The 16,129-nt window shown below is 40.0% G+C and overlaps 1 protein-coding gene across 13 annotated transcripts in view; it reads left to right on the top strand.

The window, feature by feature from the left end:
- The window catches only part of KMT2C (lysine methyltransferase 2C), a 199,561-nt gene that overhangs the window by 180,190 nt on the left and 3,242 nt on the right, over positions 1-16,129 (top strand). For 8 of the 13 annotated variants that reach the window (XM_049799094.1, XM_049799092.1, XM_049799100.1 and 5 more), the window contains 13 exons: positions 1,619-3,316; positions 4,923-5,135; positions 5,589-5,753; positions 7,042-7,183; positions 7,969-8,116; positions 8,977-9,155; positions 9,255-9,409; positions 9,613-9,865; positions 10,457-10,596; positions 11,519-11,623; positions 13,511-14,630; positions 15,645-15,781; positions 15,942-16,084. In XM_049799094.1, coding sequence (XP_049655051.1) covers positions 1,619-3,316; positions 4,923-5,135; positions 5,589-5,753; positions 7,042-7,183; positions 7,969-8,116; positions 8,977-9,155; positions 9,255-9,409; positions 9,613-9,865; positions 10,457-10,596; positions 11,519-11,623; positions 13,511-14,630; positions 15,645-15,781; positions 15,942-16,084 — 4,598 coding nt within the window. The remainder of the gene's footprint in view (positions 1-1,618; positions 3,317-4,922; positions 5,136-5,588; positions 5,754-7,041; positions 7,184-7,968; positions 8,117-8,976; positions 9,156-9,254; positions 9,410-9,612; positions 9,866-10,456; positions 10,597-11,518; positions 11,624-13,510; positions 14,631-15,644; positions 15,782-15,941; positions 16,085-16,129) is intronic. The other 5 variants (XM_049799098.1, XM_049799099.1, XM_049799097.1 and 2 more) reach the window with 5 other exon arrangements.

Consider the following 16,129-nt stretch of genomic DNA (forward strand, 5'->3'; position numbering starts at 1 on the left):
GCATATTTTTAAGGACCTTCTATTTGAAGCAATTTACCACTCTTTCAAATCGGATCAAGTAATTTTTCTGTAATCAAGCTTCTGTCAGTTTTTGAAAAGGGCAAAGTCTGGAGAGAGAGAGAGAGAGAGAAAAGAGCTCAAATCCCTGTGAATTGCTGATCCTGGAGACAGGCGCAGAGAAACTGGAGCTGACTTTGTGCAACACGAGCTTATGTCTGACAGGGTTATTAGCTCAGGCACAGAGCCACGCAGACACTACCATATTGTCTCTGTGGCCAGGGCAGTTTAACTGCTTTGGTGTGGCACTGTGCCTGTGCTAATAAGCTCTGCCTTGTTCTCCCCTACACTGTTAAAATCACCAGGTCGATCTGTGCAGGTCGGCTGACGTCCAGCTGGGTGTAGTCAGTACTGGTCCTTTTGAGATCTCAACTAATTCCAAGTACAGTCACGTGGCTGATCTGCCACAGCAGATCCTGGGAGGGCATAGTGGTTTGGATGCCTCATTGTATGGGCATACAGAGCCAACACAGGTTTAGTGCTGTATACCCACGGAGAAGTCCTGGAGCACTGGACTGTGCAATGCAGTTGGTGGCTTTATGCAGTGGCACTGTTTAGCTGGCGGTGTCAGTGCCAAGCCAGAGCTCATAAATCATATTGGACCTGAGATTACTGATGTAAATAGCCTTCTGGGTGCATCTGTACTGCATTCTGGAGTGTGTCCTGTCCTATCTCTGTTATGCTGAGCTTTCTGGCTTGTCCCTTGCCCCAGATAAAAGAGAGTGCTATCAAACATTTTTAATTATGTTACAGACCTTTTCTATCAGTACAAACAGCAAATGGAAGTTGTGGAAGTCATAATCTAATGTATAGAAGTGAGAGAGAGATTTACAATAATGTACGTATTATTAACTGGTGGATTACAAGTCCTTTTATTTTTTTTAGAGAGCAGTGTAGTTAGGTATCTGTTGTGTTTCTGAAATGCTCTTTCTTGTCTGGTTGACGCTGTCATACCCTTCCATTGGCTTCTCATGCTTGCCTTAAAAATAAACTACTAGGCTTAACTTCTAGTGTCCAAGTTGAGTTTATTTTCATCCTAAAATTTAAATTTTTCAAGCAGTGGTTACCATTTTCGTCTGCTGTGTGATGTTTGAGGATCTGTCTGTGAATAAATGGGAATCTACCTTGCTGTTTTCCTGCAAACTTTTCCTTTTCAATTAAATCTCTTAAAAATTTTTGCTGATGTGTGAAGATCATCCATCTCATTGTTTCCTTTTTCCTGTGTTCACAACTATTGTTATCATGCACATGGATGCTTAGATCTGTAGGACAAGGATCACTTTTGGTTAAGGTTTGTATATTTTCTAGCACAGTGCAGTCTTGGTATGTAATTAGGACTTTGAGGCACTGTTATTTTTTCTACTGTTTTGGGATTGATACTATTTCTAATGAAATAATGGCTATTTAGCCTTAAAAAGGGAGACAAAATAAGATTGTGCAGAAATGCTATTTTTGCCTGAGGTTCATTGTCTATTGAAATTATTATGGTGAGTTACATGTTTTATACTACTCACATAGTCAATACATGTCAGAGATGAATAATGACTTTTTTAATTTTTAGATTCGAAAGCAGCAGAAAGAGCATGCAGAACTAATTGAGGAATATCGAATCAAGCAGCAGCAGCAGCAGCAGCAGTGTGGAATGGCACCCCATGCTATCATGCCAGGCGTCCAGGCTCAACCACCAATGGTTCCAGGAGGAACAACACCAGCAATGAATCAGCAAAACTTCCCCATGGTGGCACAACAGCTCCAGCATCAGCCACATACGGTGGTAATCCCCGGGCAATCCAACCCAACCAGAATGCCAAATTTATCTGGATGGCAATCTGCAAATGCCCCTGCAAGTCATATTTCCATGAATCCAGCAAGGATGCAGCCTCCAATGACACCGTTGCCAATTACTCCTGCTACACCAGCTCCTGTGCCTGGTCCAAATGCAACTGCACAGTCAGGGCCGCCACCAAGGGTGGAGTTCGAGGACAATAACCCTTTTAGTGAAAGTTTTCAAGAGCGGGAAAGAAAGGAGCGTTTACGAGAGCAACAGGAACGGCAACGCATTCAGCTTATGCAGGAGGTAGATCGACAGAGGGCTTTACAGCAGAGAATGGAGCTAGAACAGCACGGTATGATAGGGTCTGAATTAAATAACAAAACATCCTTATCTCAGATACCTTTCTTTAATTCTGATCTACCTTGTGATTTCATACAAACTCCACGACCTCTTCAGCAGTCTCCACAGCATCAGCAGCAACAAATGGGGCAAATTCTGCAACAAGGTTCTGTGACCTCGCCTCCTGCGACAAATTTTATGCAAAGCAGTGAGCGAAGGCCAGTGGGACCTACAGCTTTTGGACCTGATGCATCTGCTGTTCCGGGTGGAGCCCCTAATTTCCATAATATAAAACAAACTCATGGGAATCTCTCTGGGACTACCTTTACGCAGAACCAAGTCAGGCCTCCATTTGCTTCTGCTGTACCTTCATCTACAGTACTCAGTAGTGGTGCCCCATGTGGTTCCGACACTAGTGTGCCCCAGGCAACAAACTTCTCTGGATCAAGCCAGTCTCTCATACAGCTGTATTCTGACATAATCCCAGAAGAGAAAGGAAAAAAGAAAAGGACACGAAAAAAGAAAAAGGACGATGATGCCGAGTCAATAAAAGCTCCGTCAACTCCACATTCAGATATAACTGCACCATCAACTCCAACCATTTCTGATTCTACCTCCACCCCCACAGTTAACACCCCCAATGAACTTTCACGTCAACAGGATGAGCAAGAGTCAGTGGAGTTAACAGGCCCATCAACATCAAATGCAGGAGAAAGCCAGACCTCTCCAGAGCTGGAATGTAAGCTCCCCAACAGCAATCTGCCACAGAAACAGCCAAGTGTAAATACAGAGGCTGAAAAGGCTAAAACAGATATGCCTACCAGCATTCAAGAAGTTAAACTAGAAAGGGCAGAAACTGATCAATGCTCAGGTCAAGCTGAGCCTAAACCAGAAAATCCAAGCAATATTAAGGTGGAAGAAGATAAGGTCTCATCACAGCCTGCCTCTTCAGCTCAGAGTCCAGCACAACCAGCTAGTGTTCCAGCAGCGAAAGGGGAGTCAGGGAATGAATTGCTGAAACACCTGCTTAAAAATAAGAAGTCCTCATCTCATCTAAATCAGAAATCGGAGAACAGCACCCGAACAGAAGAGGAGGCTTCTGGGGATAAGAAGTTAACAGAGAAGCAGAATCCAGCTGAAGGAATGGTGAGCCTGTTACTAGTTTCGTTATACAGTGGTCATCAACAGTCAAAGGCTAGTTTGTGCCTTTACTGTGGGCATTTGTGAAAAGGTGGGGAGATAACCTACCTGCACAAGGGTGGAATAAAAGCTTTAAGGAATTTTTTACCTACCTTCCTGCCTTTTCTCCATGAGTAAATTATCCGTGTTACAAAAACAAATTTTAATATGACTTTGTAGATCAGTGTATTCAGAAATTAATAAAATGCAAAAACTAGTTCTTCTGTAGATAATCATCTTAAAAAACGCCACTTCCTAATATTTACCAACATTAAGGTAAGATTTTACAGTATGACTCTTAATTACCTACTGGTATTTACAGTGTATGGTATGTCTGTACGCTGCTTTCTTCTGTGACTCCCTGTTAGTCATGTATAGGATGACCTGTGCGCCTTTGCAGAGGCATGAAGGGGTGGGCTTCACACCCCTTCATCTGCACCATTTGGAGTCTTCTGTGAATGTACCAAGTCCATGTTCATTTTTTTGCCTCTGAAAAGCATATATTGTCTCTAATTTTAGTAGAGACTATGCTGTAGGTTTTTTATCAAAACTGTGAAATTGTTAGATCTCCTAGAATTGCTGGATTTCTGTGTTACAGCATATCTCTCTAATTAATTCTACTTTAATGGAAGGGAGCATTAATTCTTTATATTAATGGCATTATATGATTTAATAATTTATAAAGTTCTTAAAAACAGAACTAAAGAAAATTGCTTTTCTGTGGAGGTAGAATACACTTTACACTTATATTTGTTGGTCATTTTATTGTAATCTTTAATCTCTACTCAGTTTTGTTTTATGGCTGCCTAAACTCTAAATACATCCTTGAAACGAGATTTAAACACTTTCAAAATGAATAAAGACTGATAAAAATAAAGGTAATTGTGAGCAGCAGGTAACTTAGGTAAGTGTTAAAGATCCACAGTTAAAACATATGTGACAGGAATGGTGGTGAGAGTACTGGTAGTAGGGGTCATGTAGAGCTGTTTAAAATAATAATTGATAGAAAGAAATGGGACTTTCTTTTGGCTTGCTACTATCTGTCGGTGTTACCAAGTCCCATTCTGATTGCTTTTACACAACTATCCTTTCATGTGAAGAATGGCTTTGCAAATTCGTATTGAAAGTATGTAAGCAAATGGTATAATCCAGAAGTGTGTCACAGTACTGTTTTTGTTTCTAACCTCAAAATACATTTGTATAATATTAATTTACAAGCCTTTTTTCTGTAACCAAGTCTGCCTTTCATTATGCCGTTGTGAAGATCTCTAAGGTTGCATGCACATGTAACTTTATTTTAGGGGGTATTCAGAAGGAAATGTTTCTGGCCTGTGAGTTTTTAATGATGTTTTCAGATGTCAGTGGTGTTAACAGTAAGTCATAATTCTGTGTGCAGGGATAGTACAGCAGTTACAGTTGCCAGTAAGACAGCAAAGTAAACCGTAAAATACAGTTTGTTATCAATGAGATTTATTATACTGTGTGTGTTCTTTTAGACTATGGTGCAGTAAATTTGAATGAGTTGTATATTAAAATGTCAAAAATTGTGCTTCACTTTTCTTTTTTCTACCAGCAAACTGCAGGAAACCAGATGCAAAGTGCACTTGGGTGTAGTAACAGCCAGCTTCAGAGAACAGATGTAGGACCTGAAACCAAGAAACAGAGAAATAAGCGAACTCAGAGGACAGGAGAGAAGGCAGCTCCTCGGTCCAAGAAAAGAAAAAAAGAGGAAGAAGAAAAGCAAGCTATTTACCCTAACGCTGATACATTCATCCAGTTAAAACAGGTAGGTATACAGATGCCGGGTAATGCATCAAGAGGATGCTTGAAAGAGTGGACTTCTGATGATGAAAATGAAGTTTATCATTAAGTTGAATTGCGAGTACAGGGTGGAGAAAATGAAAACTTCCACAAAACCAAGAAATGTAAAGTTTTGGTTTTATTTCAATTTGGAAGATCTACTGACATGGCAGGCATTTGGTAGTCTCAAAGCTGTGGAGTTCCTGTCAGCTCTGGCAGCCTCTGTGGCTGAATTGGCAGGGAGCCGGAGCTGCGGTTCCAATGGACAGGGGACTACTTTCCTTAACAAAAAGAGGCCTGTGTTTGATACAGTTTTCTGATAGAGGGTAAATTCTGATGATTTTTTAAAATTGGAAACCACTCTACTGATATTTGGAGATTTGCAATGCTTCTATTTTATAGTTAAATTAATTACTAACTTTTATTTCTTTTAATATAGCAGCTTTCTCTGCTGCCTTTGATGGAACCAATAATTGGAGTGAGCTTTGCACACTTTCTTCCCTATGGCAGTGGCCAGCTAAATGGTGGAAATCGACTTGTAGGAAGTTTTGGTAGTGCTACTCTTGATGGGGCTTCAGATTACTACTCCCAGCTCATTTACAAGGTATGGTTTTAATTCGTATTTCCATTGTGTGCTCTCTGTGGGAAAAGAAGTTCACAACTTCATTACTAGTAGTTGGTTAGAGTGCCTGCCTTTTATGCAAGCAGAAGAAAATAATTTTCTGTTGCTAGACCAGATGGACAGTGCAGTAGTGAATCAGTCACTGTTGTTTTACTGGCTGAAAGGGGAAATCAGTTCTGGAAACTGTGTTGTAAACTAATTAAAAACTACAGGTATTCCTTTTACAAATGGATGCTAAATAGTGAAAATTGTAATTACAGTTTTATGGAGCAGAAAAGGCTGAATTCTCAGTATTTTGCAAAGTCATTGAAAGCATTAAAACATTTCTTAATGTGAATTAATGGGAAGTAGACTTCTCTCATTTGTCCACTACGCCCTGACTAAGAACCTAAGGACTCTGAACAAAATAGACTGTTTGTTGACGAGCTAATAACCCACAGAATTTAAAACTCAGTCTCTGAGATCAGAGTGGCAATATTGGGAGAGCAGCAAGATAGCAAGCAGACAGAATCAAATTTGCTGCTTGGCTACCCTGATATAAAAACTTTAGTAACTTATTAAAAAACAGTGGTGTTTACTCCAGCCTTACGTGGCATATAAGCTGAGAATGTGATCTAGCAGAAATAGTTGCTGTGGTCAAAAGTGAATAATAAGTATTAGCTTCGTAGGCATGACTGCAACAAGAACAGATACTGAAGTTCTCATTTAATTTTCATTTAAAATATGGGCAGTTAAGTAAGCTAGCGAGAAGTAGCCTGGAGTGTGAACTTGAAGAGTGTCTGCTTCTCCACGGTAACTGGTTCAGTGAAAGCTCATCCTGTGCTAAATGTGAGGTAGCTTCCCTTTTAGTGAAAATCGGGTAAGCTGGCTTGTTCATGGTGATGGAGAGTCACTGTGGAATAACTCTCTCCATCTTAAGTTCAGACCTTTGCTTAAACTGTAGGAACTTCTAGGGGCTCCTAAACCATTCCTAAAAATGTCCTTCGTGCTTTTCTGTAAATAATTTAGCTATACCTTGTTTCAGTAATGTATACTCCTCATGTAAACTATTTCTCTGATACCATTGATACAAAAAAAGCAAAGCATTGTGTCTTTTATAGTAGATACTTGTATGTATTTGGTCACATACTTGAGAATTAACTATTGCTGCTTATCAGTGCTACCTCCGGGTGTAAAAATATGTGAGTGGGTTACATTATCTAGTACTAGAACAAGGAAAGTTTTCACCCTGTATTCCGTGGCTGATTTACAGTTCTTTAATCTCATGCAGCAGAACAATCTGAGCAATCCTCCGACACCCCCAGCCTCTCTTCCTCCCACACCACCTCCAGTGGCGTGCCAGAAGTTGGTAAATGGCTTTGCAACCACTGAGGAACTTGCTGGCAAGGCTGGTATGTTAGGAGGTCATGATGGTAAGACTAACATGTATTGTTTCCATAGTAAATGAGTTAAGTTTGTAGCAAATTACAAAACAGATAACTGGGATGATTTTCAGTTTTGATAAAAGACGACTATAGTAACAGTATGCCTAGACTCTTTAAGGTTGTAATCATTATTATCCAGCTTTATTTTACACCAGCATAATGTCAGGTGATGGCTTTTTCCCTATTCACTTTTGAAACATGTTGAGAGCTAGAAGCACTCTTAAGAAATGAAAAAGAAAACCTTAAAATAATTTTTTTTACGTCCAGTACAAGTGACTAACCAGGTCGATGAGCGAGCTCAAAAGCAGTCTACCCAAAACGTATCCTCAGCAGGATTTGTATGTAGTCAGCATGTGTTTCTGCTGCTTGTAATTTGGTCAATTAAAATTGCTTTCCATTAAATAAAACTTTATGGTCTCTCTTCATAAGGACTGTTCAGTGATTAAACCCCTTTTTTCCAACCCTTTTCCTTTGTTGTTACAAAGTTCTTGATTTTATATTTTTAAGTAAAACAAAAATCCTCTCGTATTGGCAGAAGGCATACTTAAAAGCCTTTTGAGCACTTTTTGCTCAAAATTTGCAGGTTTTTTAAAATACAGACATTAATCATGAACAGTCAAAAATTTTTGAACTACAAGTGGATGAGAGTGGTGTTACCATCTGCTGTAATGCCTTGGTTGTATCAGGGAGCCACCAATACCCCGATACATAGAATGTATATCAATGGAAGAGCTGTACAGATGTCTCATTGTGCTGTACGTTTCTGGTTTTAGTTACCAAAGCTCTGGGACCAAAGCAGTTCCAGTTGCCTTTCAGACCACAAGATGATTTATTAGCAAGAGCAATGGCTCAGGGCCCTAAAACTGTGGATGTTCCTGCTTCACTTCCAACACCACCTCACAACAATCAGGAGGAGTTAAGGTAGGTTTTTCTTGACATCTTCAAAAATGTATTTGGAGCAGATTCTGTGATCTTTTACTAGGAGTTGACTGTGAAGGTGTGAAGAAACGAAATCCATTGTGCACAGCCACACAGTGCGGAGAACATAATGGGATAGTATGTCCTGGTTAACTGTTAACATTCCACATGTAGAGAGCAGCATAGTGAAATAGATGACTTCTTTCACTGCTAAACTCTAGATTCTGTTAAATTGTCAAGCATTCATTACCTTACTCTCTTAAAAGTGGAAGAAAACTACACAAATCGATGTTTTTCCTGGAGCAGCAAGGTAGTGTTGCACAATGACAGTACATGACTGCTTTACTAGACAGCAGCATGCTGCAAGAGTCACTGAAAACTCCCCAGCTCTACTCAGTTTCTGTTACCATATGAGAAATGCTTGCTAGAACATGAGTCTCCCTACAAAGATCTTCCCTTTTGCCTCCTTTCACTTGCCTTACCAAAAGTTGGGTGTCTTTGAAGCACTGAAGCCTGTGCATGGACAAGGAGGGATGGACCGGTGAATACACTTAAACCAGAAAGTTTAAATATTAAATACTAATTTTTTACACAGGTAGTTGGAGCCATGGGGAGCAGACAGTTCTGTGGTGGAGCCTGGGCTTTGTTAGTGCCTCTGGGTTTTTTTTATGTATCTTCCCCAAGAAACCACTGTGTGCAATGGAGTATGAGAGGCCAGAAGTAATGGCCTACCACGTAATTGAGTTCCATAACTAGTAGCAAGAAGCAAGTTCATTGTAGCTCCCTGTCATGATTTATAATTTTGACTTACCTGAGGTTTTTTTAGACTGTTTCCAAAACAGCTTTTCTGGGTTTTGTTCTAGGGTTCAAGATCACTGTGAGGACAGGGACACTCCTGACAGCTTTGTTCCTTCTTCCTCTCCTGAAAGTGTGGTGGGAATGGAAATTAGTAGGTATCCAGACTTGTCAGTTGTAAAGGAGGAGAGCCCAGAACCTGTACCATCTCCCATCATTCCCATCCTACCTAGCAGTACTGGAAAAGGTGAGACTGCAGCATAGCAAAAAGTTAAAACTAGGCTTTTTTTGTGTGTGTGTTCACATGTGTGTAGGATTAACCCAGTGTGTTTCATTTTATTTTCAGGTTCAGAAGCCAAAAGGAATTACATAAAATCAGAACCGGGTTCAGGAGCATTACCTGGTTCTGGCTTGTTTGCCTCTCAGCTTGGGCCATCCCAGAATGGTCCTAAATCTGGCCTTATATCTGTAGCAATTACTTTACATCCCACAGCTGCTGAGGTAAAATAAATAAGTTTGTATTACATATATAAAGTACAACAGCAGTTAATATATTTTGTTAATATATATATATGTAGTGAATCTGAAGGGGTTATAGCATAGTACAATACAGCAGCTGTTGCAGTCTTCTAATAATTTATATTACTGCTATCTTAACCGCCTGTCTGATGAAAACCGAGCTATGTTTTTATTACTGTTTTTAGAACATTAGTAGCGTTGTAGCGGCATTCTCCAACCTGCTCCACGTCAGAATTCCCAACAGTTACGAGGTTAGTAACGCTCCAGACATACCATCCTCCATGGCAACGGCCAACAGTCACAGAGTGAACCCATCTATGGAGTACAGGCAACACTTACTACTTCAGGGTCCTCAGGCAGTATCCATGGGACCTGCCAGGATCGTAGGGTCTTACGGACTGAAGCAACCTAGTGTGCCATTTCCTGCAAACAGCAATGGTGAGTGGGCATTAATCCTTCTAAGTTTTCAGTATGAAAATTTTAAGTGAGTCAGTATTAATGCATTTCAGCCTCATAAATTCATGCTCTAGAATTAAATAATTGATTCTTGTTCTAAATAATACTTTTCTCTTCTTACGTGATCGGTACGTGTGGACCTGCTCCTGATGTTAACCATAACTTAATAGGTCTGATCCATCTCTGATTTCCATTATGTTATCTACATCACTGTCAGTGAAGTATTTCTTCCAGTAGTTCCCAACATTATTAGGGTTTTTTGTCCAATCTGATTTTAAATCCATCATTCAGAAAGATTGTTCCTCCACTGGAAAACTTGACATGGTTGTTTAAGCATGTATTCCTATGTCGGTTTAGTTATTCATTTCCTATACAAGAATGTATTTTTGCCTTGTTTGCACAATTGGTTTTGGTCTAGTTTAAACAATTTCCCCATCAGGACATAGTTTAAAGCTTGCCTTCCATGCCCTATGCAGGAGGATGCTACTTCGCTAGACCACTGAAGAATACTGTGACTTCTCATAAATTTTGTTTAATCTGATACACCTTCTAACAGACTTCCCTGTTTTCTAGGTGTAGCTGCCTATAAGGATCACAGTCAGAATATTGCAGAAGGCTCAGCATTGAGACCTCGATGGTGCTCTCATTGCAAAGTTGTGGTCCTTGGTAGTGGTGTGCGGAAGTCCTTCAAAGACCTGCCTTTCCTTAAACAGGTACTGCAGTGGAAGTGTAGTTTTTTGCATGTAACGGTGCATGGGTAAACGAAGGCAACAAAGACTACTGCTTGTCATGCTGACTGATACCACTTCCAGCTTTCTGTGTAGTCTCCCTTCTACGTGTGTCTTCATTCAGGAGGGGACATTCAAGCACATTTGTAGTAGAAACAAGAAATGTCAAAGTTGTTACTCATATAAAATGAGTTTCAGTAAATTTCATAAAATTGGTCCCATATATGGCAGCTTCCTAAATTCTGCTACTAGACCACTTCAGGGACCCTAATTGAAAAAGAACTTATTTGTAAGGCAGGAAGTATTATAAGAGCAAGAATACTTATACTATTTTTGAGCAGGAATCAGATGTCAGTCTCAGCCTCTTGTATTTACATCAGGAGCTGTCACTCATTCAAAAAGTACCATTGCTCTTTCAATGAGCTTGAGACAATTATGCAACAAAGGTATATAGTCAAAATTTATATACAAAAGTGATGGGTTTGTGTAGTCAGAAAAGCACTGAATTCCCAGTAATGTTTTGCAGATGGATCAGTAGATAAAACAGTATGATCTGTCTTTGATTAGGCTGAAATGAGACGTTCTTTGCCATCAAAAGATAAAAGAAAAAGGATTTTACTTTGCAAGTGTGCCTGTATGGAGCAGATGGGTGCATGGTATAGAATGCTTTATTTTGGTTGTTAAACTTCTGTTAAATGGAAGAAATGCTGAAGAACAAGGTTGTAGGTGGTGGTAACGTTAGATGTCAAATAATCAAGTATTTATATCACAGTATTGCTCATTATTTCACAAATGTTCTACAAATAAAGAGTTTCTAGCCAGATTGGAAGACTTGTTTCATTACACTTACTATGTGAAGAATGGCATTAAAATACACTTCTGATAATCTTCTGTGTTTGATTCCCAGGATTCCCAAGAAAGCTCTGATAAAATGAAGGACATTGTATTCTGTAGCAACAACTGCTTTGTTCTTTATTCGGCAGCCATGCAAGCAAAAAACTCAGAGAACAAAGTAAGTATGAAATGCTGGTAGACCCTAGTGAGCAGAAATTATTGCAGCTATTTTTTGAAGAACAGAAGGGGGGCGAGGGGGAAGTTTGCACTTCATTTTAGAGGTCTATAAATGAATTGCTCTATATTCAGACGTTGAGATTCTGAACCAGCAGCTTGAAGTAAAATTCATATTTGCAGAACTTTGTCTGACAGAGGTGCATGGCAGAACAGTAGCTGCCTTTTGCTGTCCTCACAGACTTTGAAGATGCAGTCTCAAAAAAGTAGTCATTTAAGTTCTCTGGGCATTGTACAAAACAATAGGTACATCTTTAAGGACTACAGTCTGCATTTTGATTTGGCGTACAGTAAAAAAAAATAAATTACAACTGTGCAAATAATAACTGAACAACAAGTTTGCAAAAACACTTTTATTTGTTCAAGGTAACTGGAAAAATAGTCCTATTACGTTACTTTATTTGGGTAAAGCTGCCATTTTAAAGCATTAAGTACCAAAACACTAGTAAAGAGACTGCTAACTGACAGCGACAAGAAAAAAGAGGTTCTTATTACTGAAGAAAGACATTTTAAGAAATCTGTTCAACTGAAGGTGGAATTAGGCCAGGGATTTTCTTGGGTGGTCCCGAATAGTATGCTGTAGTTCTGTACCTGCCGACACTGTGAGGGGTATGCGACACCTTAGAGAAACGCAGCACTTCCACACAGGGCATCATTTCTTGCTGTGTCCAGGTTCATTCAGTTTCAAAGGAAGATGACTTAAATTTATCTGTTTGCTTAATCATTAAAAGTGGGATAGTCTTCATTCAAGACTAAATGATCCTGCTAAGTTTATTTTCTCATAGATAAAATTTTTTTAGTACTTCGTTTAACTAGCTTGGTTCCTACTTTTTCTAGTTCAAATTTTAACTTTTTTTCCCTGAACTGGTGGACAGAACAGGCAATGTGCTTCAAGCACTACCTAATTAATGCTTTCTCAGAATCCTGTATTTACTGTACAATTTGCAGCCTTCCTTCAAATGCATCCTACTTACTTTTTTCAGAAGAAATTAAAAAAAAACAAAACAAAAAACAACAAACCCAGAGGAGAAGATAAATGTGTGTACATTCACATCCTTTTAGTGTCCCATGGAGCTCATTTTCACTTGTATTTAAACAGGGTAACATTTCTGCACAAGTGCATCAGCATGTACATAATTAAGTTAATTAAATGTCATGTTCAGCCTCTTGATCCTTTCATTTACTCTTTCCAGATAAATCATACAAACCACACTAAGCACTTTTTAGTCTAAACTTCCTTTGTTGTTCTTGTTTTCTCTCCTTTTTTTTTTTTTTTTTTTTTTTAAACAAATCTCTGCTTCTTTGACTGACTCGTTAAGTCTGCAAGGTGTGTCTAATGTAGGGCCCTGCAGGAATTTCTTCGTCATGTGTTTTGAGGAAAAATATGTGGCATTAATTCCAAATCTTCCCCTTCTACCAAATAACAAGATTCTTACTCTTCAAATTAATTCCATGAACCATATTTCAAGGTTATTTTGCGTTGTAACAACGCTTTCTAAAAACACCTAAGAACTAAATCTGTCAGTTAGTTTGTCTAGGGCAATTGAGTAGTTTTTCATTCAAAACCTGGACAAAGGATTATTTGTGCTTCCCCTTCTGTATTAATGGGCACCACGTTCTAGGTTGACTGGAAGAACTTTTGTGCTCCATATCTTGGTACAAGCTGTCATAACATGGGTCAGGTAATTTCTGTTTTTCTCTGTTGCTGCATCATGATTTTAGGCATTCTGAGTAGCCTCTTCCATACCAACCTGACAGTGTTTTCAAGAGCATTTAATGGTTAACAGTTCGGGACTTTTTTTTTCTTAAGAGCTTTCTGTTGATTTACCAGGAATCAGTTCCATCTTTGCCACAGTCACCAATGAAAGAGAGGCCGCCTAAAGCATTCCATCAGTACAGCAACAACATCTCCACTTTGGACGTCCACTGTCTGCCTCAGTTGCAGGAAAAAGTTTCTCCACCATCATCACCCCCCATCATGTTCCCCCCTGCATTTGAAACAGCCAAGGTAGAGGCAAAACCAGATGAGCTTAAGGTAACAGTGAAACTAAAACCTAGGCTAAAAGCAATACACAGTAGCCTTGATGACTGTCGGCCTCCAAGTAAGAAATGGAAAGGAATGAAATGGAAAAAGTGGAGCATTCAGATTGTGATTCCTAAAGGATCATTCAAACCTCCTTGTGAAGAAGAAATAGATGAATTTCTTAAAAAACTGGGCACAACCCTTAAACCAGATCCTGTGCCTAAAGACTATAGGAAATGTTGCTTCTGTCATGAGGAAGGCGATGGATTAACTGATGGACCAGCAAGGCTTCTCAACCTGGATTTAGACCTTTGGGTCCATTTGAACTGTGCTCTTTGGTCTACAGAAGTCTATGAGACACAAGCTGGTGCCTTAATAAACGTGGAACTAGCACTGCGAAGAGGCTTGCAAATGAAATGCATGTTTTGTCACAAAATGGGTGCCACCAGCGGTTGTCACAGGTTAAGGTGCACCAATATTTATCACTTTACCTGTGCCATTAAAGCACAATGCATGTTTTTTAAAGACAAGACCATGCTTTGCCCCATGCACAAACCAAAGGGAACTCATGAGCAAGAACTTAGTTACTTTGCAGTCTTCAGGAGGGTCTACGTTCAGCGTGACGAAGTGCGGCAGATCGCTAGCATCGTTCAGCGAGGAGAACGTGATCACACTTTCCGTGTGGGAAGCCTGATTTTCCATGCCGTTGGTCAGCTGCTGCCACAGCAGATGCAGGCCTTCCACTCCTCAAAAGCACTCTTCCCCGTGGGTTACGAGGCCAGCCGGTTGTACTGGAGCATGAGATACGCAAACAGACGCTGTCGCTATCTCTGTTCGATTGAGGAGAAGGACGGGCTTCCATTATTTGTCATCAAGGTTGTGGAGCAAGGCCACGAAGATCTGGTCCTTACTGACACAACACCAAAAGGTAAGCTTTGTGAACGAAGATCATGACTTTTGTGGGTTTGCTATTTGTTCCGTTACTACTGATACTTGTGGTATGATAAATGTTCCAAATAAATGTTGCAGACACTGTTCTCATGTAATGCTTATAGTGAGCTTGCAGGGTCTGTTTTTAATACCATGCTACGAAGACTGAGGACACCTCTGAAGAAGTTGCATAAGCTGCAAATAAGATGACTTGCTACAAGCTCACTCACAGGGGAGACCCAAGACTGAGTATTGAAAATGAATTAAAATAGTAGGAATGTCAGCATAGGTTTCCTTTCATGAAAAGTGAGTTTGTTTAAATACAACACCATTACTCAGTTCTCTTCAAATCAGCTGTGCTGAACTTAGTAAGCAATAAAGACAGTTGAGTTGACCAGGTTGTTCTCAGGGCGGGTAACTTTGTCTCTGGCAGGGTGAAAAAGAATACATTAAACCATAAACGTATGGGCAGGTCTTGGGAACATGGCACGGGGATGCGCATGTGGCCTGTAATGCTCTGGGTCTTAACCCCTTCATGCTGCGGGTGCCGATAACACTCAGCCTCGCTCTGTCCAGTCAAACCACTGCCGGGGGAATTGCTCACATACAACCGAGAGCTGACTATAGTCAATCAACAGAAATAGAATATGTAGTTTATTTGCAGAAAATTCTACTTTGTGCAGGTTTTCTCAGGAGAATGTGTCTATGTGATTGTTGTCAGAGGACTGAAAGTTTCCATGCTGCGAATACTAAAAGGTTCATTCCCGAGAATCGAGGGTGCAGTAGAAATGTCGTGCTTCTTTGGGATTTGTGGAGGAGAAAACAGCAACTCACCAAATGATTGTCCGCTTCACTTTTTAAACACTGACCTGTTTGTGCATGTAACCAATGACAAAATGAGTTTTCAGTATTGGTTTCTGGTTCCCGATATCCTCAGGCATTCATTTTAAAACCAGTACGATAGACTTTTATTTTTTTGATCACTGTAATTCTTTCCCATGTGGTTGTGTAGGTGTGTGGGATAAAATCTTGGAGCCCGTTGCTTCTGTTAGAAAAGAATCTGAAATGCTCCAGCTGTTTCCCGGCTATTTGAAAGGTGAAGACCTCTTTGGTTTGACAGTCTCTGCAGTGGCCAGGATTGCTGAATCGGTGAGTCTTCACCATCCCAGTTCTTGCTGGATCACCCCAGATTGTTGGATATACACATGAGAAAGGGAACAGGAAGCAGTGTGGAAAAGCAAGTATTTCATTACACACGATTAACATATAATTACTTGGATTTTTTTTCTTTCTGTCTGTTTTTTTGCAGCTGCCAGGGGTTGAGGCCTGCGAGAACTACACTTTCCGCTATGGCCGAAACCCCTTAATGGAACTCCCTCTTGCTATCAACCCCACGGGCTGTGCCCGTGCTGAGCCTAAAATGAGTACCCATGTCAAGAGGTTTGTGTTAAGGTATTTTGTTTTAATTTCACATAGTACAGCCCAGGGTTTATAGGC

The sequence above is a fragment of the Accipiter gentilis genome, chromosome 4 (genome assembly GCF_929443795.1).
Source record: "Accipiter gentilis chromosome 4, bAccGen1.1, whole genome shotgun sequence".
In the NCBI taxonomy this organism is placed as follows: Eukaryota; Metazoa; Chordata; class Aves; order Accipitriformes; family Accipitridae; genus Astur; species Astur gentilis.